Here is a 10,433-nt window from a genome sequence, read left to right on the forward strand (position 1 = left end):
ATTTTTTTAAGATGTTTCACTGAAAAATGATTTTTTTTACAAACACTCATATTTTTGTTTTTTTTTTTCCAAACACCAAATGGGTGGTTTTTCAAAATGGGTTGGTTGTTCTATAGTTTAGTTTTTTTATTTTGTTTTGTTATTGTTATTTTTTGCACTTACCAAAAGGTTTTATTGGGTTTAATATTTAACTCGCATCTTTTAAATTCATTCCAAAATCTTCATATTATATATATATATATATAATTTAATAACAAATGCTCTCTGGTCTCCATAACATCATTGTATTATTGTTAGCGATTACTAAATTTTGATGGATCTTGTCTTTTGTTTTTGTCATGGGCCTCAAATTGACTCGGAATGATTGTGGAAGAGAACGAAAAATGATGGGAGGGTGTAGGTTAAGTTTGGAGGGATCCACCTTATTTATTAACTAGATTTTTTAATAAATATATAATAAATAAATCAAAAAAGGGTGTTTTTTTTTTTTTTTTTTTTTTTTTTTTTTTTTTAATTTTGTTTTATTTTAATGTTGGTGAGAGACACGTGTATCAAAAATACATTGTAACCCTCTAAGTTCTAAGTTAAAAAAAAAAAAAAAAATTACCCTTAACCACAAGACGATTCGTGTAATTTACTCTTAAAAGTTAAAACTTTAAAGATGGAAGTCCTAATTCCTTTAAAACTTTATGGAATCACTGATTCCTCTTCGGATGTAGAATATCAAATTGAGGGGAGGGGAAAGAGCAGCGAGCGACGGCGACGAGAAAACAACGACGGCGATAGAGAATTATAAAAGCAGGTCACAGTTCCACTCCAATTCCATTGCTTCTAATCTTCTCGAGGTGGAAACTTCACAGCTTGAATAACACTTGTCCGAAAGGTAAAATAATGTTTCCCTATTTCAATTTCAGCTGTGTTAGTCTCTAATTGCAACATACGAAATGAAATTACTGACGTAATCGCTATCCAAACCCTAATTTTGGATAGAACTTCACTCTACGTTTTTATCGTTTGATCAAAACTAGTATTATTGCGGAATTATATATTTGATTGATCTTAGAATCTTTGTTGTAGAGTAATGGATGCTCAAGCAAAGAAGAAGGCACTGTATCGTGCTAAATTGAAAGCGCAAAAGCAGGATAAACGTATTGATTCTCCTCTCGTAAGGTATAGTGTTAATTTTTACACAAACATTTATTGAGAAAGTAAAACTGGTAGCTGATTAGCCATCTAAAATTGGGAGTTTAATAGTAATTTGAGTAGCTGGATCTTTTTATCTCATCTTCATTTATCTTTTCATGTTCTTGTTTAAGCAATCACAAATATGACATGACATAAGCTTTAACATAACAAGGTTTCATGGTGAATATTGGTGTTCCTTAACTGCTTTGTATCTTCTTGGATTGTTAGATTACTTGCTGTTCTTTCTACAATTCATATTAATGATGAAAATTGCTGTTATAAATCTCATCTCACTTACTTTTTATGGTTCTAGGTACAATGAATCTGATCAACCAGTCTGTAGGGTTTGTGATATTGTCCTAAAATCTGATTCTGCTTGGGGTGCACATCAAATATCTGCTAAGCATCGCGAGGTATATAATCATATATGCACTCTTCTTTCCCCCTCTTTGTTCTTTTTATCCCTTTGATTTCAAAAAACACTGGTGATTATAACAGGCGATTAAAAATGTAAAAGCAAATGCTGCTGCAGCTAGTAAGGTTAACAATGTAAAGCCTGGTGGTTCTACAGAATCTGGTAAAATCAAACCTGTTGACTCAGTTAAAAGTCAAATCGAACCACCTCAACCTAAACCTCAGTCTGTACTTCCTTCTAATTTCTTTGATAAGCCTGACACAAAGAGGCAAAAGAATGGTAAGAGTGCATTATATTACTACTTTTCAGTGTGTTTTCTGGCTAAATATCATTCAAGGTGTTTTAAATGGAACAATTGTTTTGTCTCTTTATAGAAATCAGTAATGCAAAGTTAATGGAGAATGATAAAAAGAAGAAGGTGGTGGGTGGTGTTCAAGTTCAAGTTGCAAATGTGTCTAATGTGGAGAATAAAAGAGTTTCAGAGACCATAGATGCTGAGATTGAGGGCTCTGAGACACGAACTCTTCCGGAAGGTTTCTTTGATGATAAAGATGCTGATCTACGTGCACGTGGAATTACACCTGTTAAGCTAGATATCAAGTAAGTTTTTTGATATTTCTTTTCAATAAAAGTCATTAAGTTTTAAGCTTTCTGAATGTTCTTGAAATCAAATTGAAGAGCAGTATGTGTCATTTGTTGAATAAATGCTCTTAGATATATTACTTACACTCTAGGATGCTAAAAATTGACAAAGAAAAGATAATTAGTTATTTAGTCATACTAAAGAGAAATAAATTGTTAATTGTAAGCTCTTAAACAGACCCCATCAATTTGAGTTAGTCAGCACATTGACTCTGTCAACTGTTTGTTTTTTTAGTGAATTGAAATGCCATAGAGTTTGTTAGATTAGCTAACAAACAACAAAAAGAAAAGATTGCTAATACAAAAAGGGACTAAATTTATAAGATTTTTTCGAATTACATGAAACACTTCTAATTTTTTAAATCATGAAAAACTTGAGCAGAGACGAGTATAAGGAGTTTGAGAAGTTGATCCAAGAGGACTTGAAGGAGGTAGACAATCGGCTAGAAGAAGAAGAGGTTTGTATCATTATTATTCATTTATGCTCATAAACTTAAATTATGCTTCTTTAAATACTTAATTTTTTTTTTATTATTTTTTAATTTCATTTAGTATGACGCCGCTGAGATGATCGAAGAAGCCGAAACCGCAGAGCAAAGGTAAGTAGCATTTTCCTTGACAGACAGATATTGTATGCATCATGCAGAATATGCTTGATACATACAGTATGTTTGTATGTGTATGTGCCTGATGCATAATATGCATTAGGCACAATGTGTATTATCTGTGTCTGTGCCTGATGTATAACTTGTCTGACATGTTATTCATCAGGCACAATGTGCTTGATTCATATTGTCTGTGTCTGATGCATATTGTATGCATCAGACACAATTGTATCATTTGTGTCTGATACATTTTATGAGACACAAAATTGGGGGATTGTGTGGTTTTTGACTTGAGATTGAAATTGAACTTATTGCAGGAGTTGCAGGGAGAGAGTGGAATTATTCAAGAGGAAAAAATTGGAGCTTAAGGCCACAAAGTCAGGAAAGCAAAAGCAAAGTAAAGCTTCACAAGTGGTTGAGAAAGAAAGTAGTGTTGATGAGTCATCGAGTGACGTGGACAGTGATGATGACGTGGACTGGAGAGCTAAACATTTGTAGACACAGTTTCACTTGGTGGTAGGTAGCATTCTCAACACTATTTGCCTTAATGTTTTTCTGATAATTCACTTGCATATGCTCAAGTTGACCTTATTTTTTCTTCCCTAAATCTTTTTGCAGATTAAAGTTTTTGACCAAATCCTTCAAGTCAATGAGTGAGAGATACTGGTACTTCTGGTTTTGACATCACATATTTTCAAGTTCATCATCATCCTCCTTGTAATCCAACCTCCTAATTAGTTACAATTTTACCCCTATGGTGTTATTATACTTATATCTTTGCATTGGAGGTGTCAAACCATAAAAAAAGTTGTAGCATAAAAAGGTCATAGGATTAAAGAAGGCCTCTGTTTTTGCCAGCAAAAAGGGCATTTTTGGCATTGTGAGAAGTCGGGGGTATTTTAGTCATCTACTTACGTAGATTTGGTGTAAATTGCACCAGTTGCATGTTTTGATTGACACTGCCGAATAAAAACATATAAAATTAAGGGATTAATGACAAAACTACCATCCCAAATGGTCATTTATATAAATCTAACCAAATTTTAACACATTTTCCAAAATGACCTTATAACTCTAAATAATAGAAGGTTTTATAACCAACTAATAACAACACTAAATGGCTATTATATCCGAAATTTATAATAAACAAAAAAAAACACGATTCAACTTGGAAAAATTAAAGCTGCATACAAGGAAAGTGATGCAAACAACACATAGCCCAAATGCATCACATTTCTGGAAAGGTTGCATGAAAACAACATGATCGAATGCAATAGAAGGGTTTAGGAGCATCATTAACATTAATATTCCTTGTATTTAGTCTTTGAATATGTGTTTGTGAAACAAGATAAAAAAAAAAGAAGGCAACACAAACACCTTCAAACCAAGTTTTTCAGTGAATCTCAAACAAACATCAACCTCAAAATCATTCCATTCCACCAAACTTTTTTCTTAACAAGAATGTAACTATCGTTCCAATGTTCTTCCTTACCTACCTACCTACTAAATGCAATAGAAGCCAAATAAATCTACCGTTTGATTATAAGGGAGTTTAATTTATGGTCTTTATCCATCCCAACATATTATTGGTGAGAATGGCAGCATCTTCACACAAACTAGAAAATTTTGGTTGCATGACAGCATGCAGACATGAGTTATCAATCTTTCAATGCACACATTTCCTTTTTGATGGTAAAATCGACAAAAAAAATATAAAATAAATAAATAGTCAATTTTCACGGCTTTTATAGAATTGAAAGTTTTATGTAGTATTTGAAAAAAAATTATAACAACCAGTGTTATCTTTCTTTTTAGATCTCATCCACTGAAAAGGATCATGAAGCAAATCCTCATGAGTTGTGTCATCAAGATCCGGAGAACTTGCATCATAATCAATACCAATAACAAGACAAATCATCCTGCCTCTTAGAATTTGTAGGACTAATAAAATCTTGATCATGTCTCTCGGAATCATCAATAAAATCACATAATTCAAAAGGGGCAGGTGAGGGCATATGATTACTATTCACTTCTCCCATAGACGAAGCATCATCTGAGATTATACCCGTTAGATTAGTTTCAATGCAAACGCGGTTAGTAAAAAGGTTCTCTTCCAAATCATCATCCATATACACAATGCTATCGTATTTACTGACAATATTTTGGAAATTTACTTTGCTCCAAGTTCTCAAAGGAACTCTTTCAATGTCAATCCAAACGAGGGGTTCCTTAATAATGAAATCTTTGGTACCCTCCTTAAACCATGAAGAGACCACTTTGTGTTGAGTAAAATTATGACTCGCCTTATCGAAATTAATCTTGATCTGAGCTTTAGGAGATGATGAGCGACAGCAAAGAGAGGAATAGAGACGGGATGTAGAAGTATTTGATACTTGATGTTTGGCAAAAAAAAAAAAAAAAAAAGACAAACCACTCGACCATTACTGTTATTTTATTTTTAATACTTGATGTTTAAATTAAAGTTTTTTACAATAACGTTAATCCATGAAAAGAAGTGTTGACTTGGCAGAAGCAGTAGAAGAAAAATAGATCTTAAGATATTGTTTGTATTTCAAAAGGTAAAACACTAAACCGTCTGCAGTCAGCGGACCACATCTGCAGAAAAAGAGGTGGACAATAGATCTTAAAGTCTGCAAGCTGCTAAAAGAATTGAAGTATATAAAAAGTAATTTCTTTAAGCTTAAAAGATTGCAATCTGATCTAATTTTCTAACGTAATTTGTAAAATTTAATAATGACACCCTAACTCAACGACCCTTTTGATTTAACCATAACTTATAATCTCATCGTCTATCGAGTTGAGTTTGCAGTGTCTTCAATATCCATCCCAACATATTATCAGTGAGAATGACAGCATCTAGACATAGACTAAGAAAAATTGGTTGCAACACATCGCTCTTTGATGCAGACAGCTGAGATATCAACCGTTGAATGCGCTCAAACAATGCACGCATATCCTCCAACCATGTAACTATGGGATGAGTCTCTAATCCCCTCTGCATAATTTTATATCTTCGCCTTAACGATGCCATCATGCGACAATTCTCTAGTTCTACAATTACCCTTCGCTGAAGCATTGCCATCATTTTCCTAAGATTACATTGCAATTGCCACGCCCAGAGCATCATCCAGACTTGTGGTTTGCCATGTTCATCCATATGAGCCTTGTCAGTCTCACTATCTGTATTTGCTTTACACTCCTTTACCAATATCCTCAGGTGTCTCACAAATACCTGTGCTAATGCTATATCCCTCATAACTATAATCTACTGCAAGTCATAATAAATTTCAAGTTTTTGTAATGTTACAATGTTATAAACTAGGAAAAATATATGGCATTGTGTAAATACCTCACGTGAGACCATTGGGAAGATGGAACTTGGAGAATTATCATCGTAGTTTTTTTATTTCAGTACACGTGGTTACTTTTTCCAAGTATACACTTTGTTGAATACTTGGTACAAACTTTACTATCTTTGCATTAGCCAACACACAAGTTTTATATGGGCTTACTTCCATGCCTGAAGAAAAACGCTGCACAAAATATAACAAAACCAAATTACATATATGCATGTTTATACTTTTTTGTTTTTTTATGTGCTTTTTAGACCTTTTAGAGTAAATTACTGAAATCGTCCCTATGGTTTGGTCAACATTTCATATTTGGTCCTAATTTTTTTTTGCACTCGGATCGTCCCTGTGGTTTGATTTTGTTGCGTTTTTCATCCCTATGGTTTGGTCAAAATTGCGTGTTTGGTCCCTAAATTTATGTATGTAAGGGACGAAAAATGCAGCAAAAGCAAACCACTGGGACGATCCGAGTGCAAAAAAAAAAATTTAGGAACCAAACATGCAATTTTGACCAAACCATAGGGACGATTTCAGTAATTTACTCGATTTTTTATGTGCAATTGGCGTAGGTGGTGTTGGTTTTGAAAAAAATTGGTTCTCAAGTTCTCACATACCGTTGATTTACTCATCCTCCGTTTGACATTCCTAAATCTGGGCCGCACCTGCACAGTCAAGAAACCAAACACAACTTGAAATTAAACACAATAAATAGTATGTAATGTCACATATAATAAAAACAGTTTCCTAAACACTGTTGAACGGATATGTCAGTTTTTTTTTTTTTTTTTTTTTTTTTTTTTTTTTTTTTTTCAGAATTCTGAATGAACATGTAGTTATGGAGGGTTATTTCATCTTGACGTAGAGCAGACAAATGCAACAACTCCTGGTATACCTCTATTGAAAAAAGACGCTGCAGAAAATAAAACAAAAAGGAATTAGATATAGATTAATGTCATCTTTATAACCACACACACACACACATATAGTTATGGAAGGCTATATCATCTTCAAGTAGAGGCTAGCCAAATGGAAGAATACCTTGTTTTGTGAAAGAAAAATAAAAGTGTATTTGCTATTGTTGAGATTAAAAGATGAAAGAAGCAAATCCAATACCTGGAGAATCTGCAAGTTAAGTGTAAGAAGCTTGACACTATGGAGCTGTTGAAGCAGAGAAACTATTTTATGAGCATCTGCATTCCCTGCATCATAGAAGTAGAGACGAACCTTCTCCAAAGAATGGAAACCTGGTTTTGTACAAGTAAAACTCTGGCATGGATGAAAACCTACTATGACCAAGGAGGTAAGCCCAGGTGCAGAAATCAGATGTTCCCCTCGGCACCATTTAATAGTGAGATTCTTGAGTTGAGGTGCAACCACATTAACACCCTCCTGTAATTCCATATCCGGGGGTGTAGATACAAGTGTAAGATCAGAAAGTCGAGGATGACAGATACTTAAAACTTCCATCTCCTCCATTAATGTGCATTCTTTTAAGATGAGGCTCTTCAAGTTAGTGCACTTGGAGAAAAGGTCATCAGACATGAGTTTGACACAGTGAAGATGCAATGTGGTTAAAGCTGGGAGGTCCCACTTTGGTGTCACAATAAAGGAATATGGGAATCTAATTGAATCCCCAGGCGCACGTATAACACTCAGTTGTTGGAGATTGTGAGAGAATGCGAAGCTGAGAATTCTCGAGACAGATTCATCGTCCTTAACTGTTCTCCCAAGTAACAGACTGACTGAAGAAACTTGTATTTTTTTATTGCGGTTAGACAAAACATTAGAAATAAATTTGGAGAGGTGGAGCCGATCATTGAGATTTTCAAAATCAGGCATTGAAGTCCAGATAAACTTCCATCTAGACGACAAAACACAGGTTCTGATAGCATCTTTGATGCTCATAAAAGAAAAGATTTCATGGATAAGATCATCCGTCAGGCTGCTTAGTCTATCATCGCCTCCTTCTACGTCCATTGATTTTTTTCTTTTTCTTACAGATCCCACCAGATCATTGTTATGCATTATTCGCTGCAATGCAACAATCAATCAGGACATACAAAACAAACAAACAAAATTCTACAATTCGCCAGGTTAGTTATGAAGAAAAAGAAACTAGGTTAGAACTTTTTATACTCACAGGAGAATGAGGGATTGCAAAAAAATTCGAGAGCAACAATATTGAAGGGGAAGACAGCCTGTGTTGAGTCGTATGTCGATAGTTTTTAAACATAAAGACCGAATTGCACAAAGGTTGGGAAGGAAGCGAAGTGCTGGGGTGTCCGCCCGTTAACCAATCTTGGGAGTTTTATAGGAGCAGTTCGCCATGGAAGTGGTGTACAGTGTTCACGGATTATGAAAAGAAATCCAAAGGTAACTAGCAAAAAACTCGCGACTTAAAAAATATGGAAAAAATGGGCAAACTTTAAAAGATATGTGTTGAATATGGTGGCAAAATTCTAAATGAGGTTTTTTGTGTTTTTAATGTTAAAATGTAAAAGTTTTGACTATAAGGACGAAAAGTATCAAATTCATTAAAGATTTGTGGCAAAAACACCAAAATGTAAAACTTTTGACTGTAAGGATTAAAAGTGTCAAAGTCACTAAACATTTGTGGCAAAAACCTAAAGGCACAAAAACTTAACCAAAACATAAAAATATAAAAGTTTTGACTTTAGGGACTAAAAGTGTTAAATTTAGTAAATATTGTGGGAACCACGGTTACAAAATTAACTAAACTTTTAAAGTAGAAATTAAAAATTATTAATCAATTATTTTAAATAAATTATTAGTTAAGAGATTTTTTTAGTTATATAAATTTTAATCATTGATTTAAATAAATTTGTAAAATTATATCACTTTATAATTTGTATTAAGTTTATTTTAATTTTAATTATAATGTTGTTAATTTAATGTAGGGATGACAATTTATGACACGACACGACAAAAATACACTTAACGAAACAAAAGCGAGACGAAATCAAAATTTGAATTCGTTTTCGTGTCAAGATTAAAAAACACGATGTCGTGTCGTGTCGTGTTTGTGTTCATAAATCGACACGAAATTGACACGATTAAGCATGTGGTTGTCGTGTTTCTCGTGTTATATATCTTTAAGCATGAATGAAATACACTAATAGTTATGCAATTGTAACATCGTAAATTTCAAAACAAATTGTCTTTTGGAAACATAAAATTCTCAATGCATATTTCACAAAAACATCATTTATTAAAATCACAAAACATAGCTCCATGTTTAATTAAATGGTAATTCAGGATCCTCAAATCATAATTCTTCTCTGGTGTGTACAATCAAGCCGGTGCCATCTCGTGATTTTGAGAAAAACCTGAAACACATAACACACAACACGGTAAGCATGAAACTTAGTGAGTTCTCCAAAATACCACACATAACACATACTAGCCACTCAAGGCTATAACTCTATGGGCCCTTGGGCCCTAACTCTGTGGACCTTCTGATCCTAACTCTGTGAACCTTCCGGTTCTAACTCTGTAAACTCTGATATACACACAACATAAATAACATAGAAATAATGCAGCGCAACACATCACATAAATAACATATAATAACTTTGTCATATAACTCTAATTACCACTCATGGTAAAGTATAGTGAGAAGACTCACCTGGCAAGCAGAAAGCAGTTATCCTCACATTTGAATCTCGAACTCGCCACCGCCTAACACATAGGGTAAATATCTCTAATTAACACTCGAAATCTCAACTCTAATTAAACCAACGATTACTCTTTCTCTCTCTAATCGGGAAGTGGGTAAAAGACCATTTTACCCATCCATGGTCTCGATTACTTATGTTGACCAAAACCCCAAAGTCAATAGAAGTCAACTCAAGTCAACAGTCCACATTTGAACCTACTCGTCGAGTACACCCTTGCGACTCGTCGAGTCCCCTTGCATCATCTGAACTTTACCCGGGGCTTACTCAGCTCGTCGAGTTGACCCCTAAGTCGGTGGGTCAACACTGGGTTAAGGCTACTCGGTCAAACCCGCTACGACTCGTCGAGTCATCCCCTGGACTCGGCGAATTGGCTCCAAAAGATTCTCATGTAGCCATATGAGGTCAGATCTGAAACCCAAACTCATAAATCTAACCTCCTACCACCCAAATGTCATGTAAAGGGCCGATCTTTCTGTCCATGCATGACATATTTCGCTCAATATGCCATTTAGACTCC

At 34.3% G+C, this 10,433-nt stretch overlaps 2 protein-coding genes across 3 annotated transcripts; one reads left to right on the plus strand and one right to left on the minus strand.

The window, feature by feature from the left end:
* Nucleotides 1-675: 675 nt before the first annotated feature.
* On the plus strand, nucleotides 676-3,734 carry LOC111918583 (protein ABA AND ROS SENSITIVE 1). Of its 2 annotated transcripts, none has more exons than XM_023914225.3 (9): nucleotides 676-883; nucleotides 1,078-1,170; nucleotides 1,499-1,598; nucleotides 1,684-1,879; nucleotides 1,975-2,200; nucleotides 2,625-2,700; nucleotides 2,795-2,841; nucleotides 3,165-3,367; nucleotides 3,466-3,734. In XM_023914225.3, the coding sequence occupies exons 2-8, from the start codon at nucleotides 1,082-1,084 to the stop codon at nucleotides 3,343-3,345; spliced, it is 915 nt and encodes a 304-aa protein (XP_023769993.1). In that variant the 5' UTR covers nucleotides 676-883; nucleotides 1,078-1,081; the 3' UTR covers nucleotides 3,346-3,367; nucleotides 3,466-3,734. The 2 variants fall into 2 exon arrangements, with proteins under 2 accessions (XP_023769993.1, XP_023769992.1); XM_023914224.3 differs by having other exon boundaries at nucleotides 686-883; nucleotides 3,165-3,363.
* Nucleotides 3,735-5,509: 1,775 nt separating this feature from the next.
* On the minus strand, nucleotides 5,510-8,555 carry LOC111918582 (putative F-box/LRR-repeat protein At5g02930). The gene is made up of 6 exons (XM_023914223.2): nucleotides 8,359-8,555; nucleotides 7,332-8,249; nucleotides 7,111-7,128; nucleotides 6,833-6,880; nucleotides 6,218-6,401; nucleotides 5,510-6,136 (listed from the first exon to the last, which is right to left on the minus strand). The coding sequence occupies exons 1-5, from the start codon at nucleotides 8,449-8,451 to the stop codon at nucleotides 6,258-6,260; spliced, it is 1,221 nt and encodes a 406-aa protein (XP_023769991.1). The 5' UTR covers nucleotides 8,452-8,555; the 3' UTR covers nucleotides 5,510-6,136; nucleotides 6,218-6,257.
* Between the last annotated feature and the right edge of the window lie 1,878 nt (nucleotides 8,556-10,433).

Source organism: Lactuca sativa, chromosome 3, assembly GCF_002870075.4.
Source record: "Lactuca sativa cultivar Salinas chromosome 3, Lsat_Salinas_v11, whole genome shotgun sequence".
NCBI classification, from domain to species: domain Eukaryota; kingdom Viridiplantae; phylum Streptophyta; class Magnoliopsida; order Asterales; family Asteraceae; genus Lactuca; species Lactuca sativa.

Coding starts and splice junctions, on each gene's coding strand:
- LOC111918583 (XM_023914225.3), top strand. CDS start 1,082: ATGGATGCTCAAGCAAAGAAGAAGGCACTGTATCGTGCTAAATTGAAA. Junction 1,599..1,683: donor TATCTGCTAAGCATCGCGAG/GTATATAATCAT, acceptor TGATTATAACAG/GCGATTAAAAATGTAAAAGC. Junction 1,880..1,974: donor CACAAAGAGGCAAAAGAATG/GTAAGAGTGCAT, acceptor GTCTCTTTATAG/AAATCAGTAATGCAAAGTTA.
- LOC111918582 (XM_023914223.2), bottom strand. CDS start 8,451: ATGTTTAAAAACTATCGACATACGACTCAACACAGGCTGTCTTCCCCT. Junction 8,250..8,358: donor TTGCAATCCCTCATTCTCCT/GTGAGTATAAAA, acceptor GTTGCATTGCAG/CGAATAATGCATAACAATGA. Junction 6,402..6,832: donor GGAGGATGAGTAAATCAACG/GTATGTGAGAAC, acceptor TATTTTGTGCAG/CGTTTTTCTTCAGGCATGGA.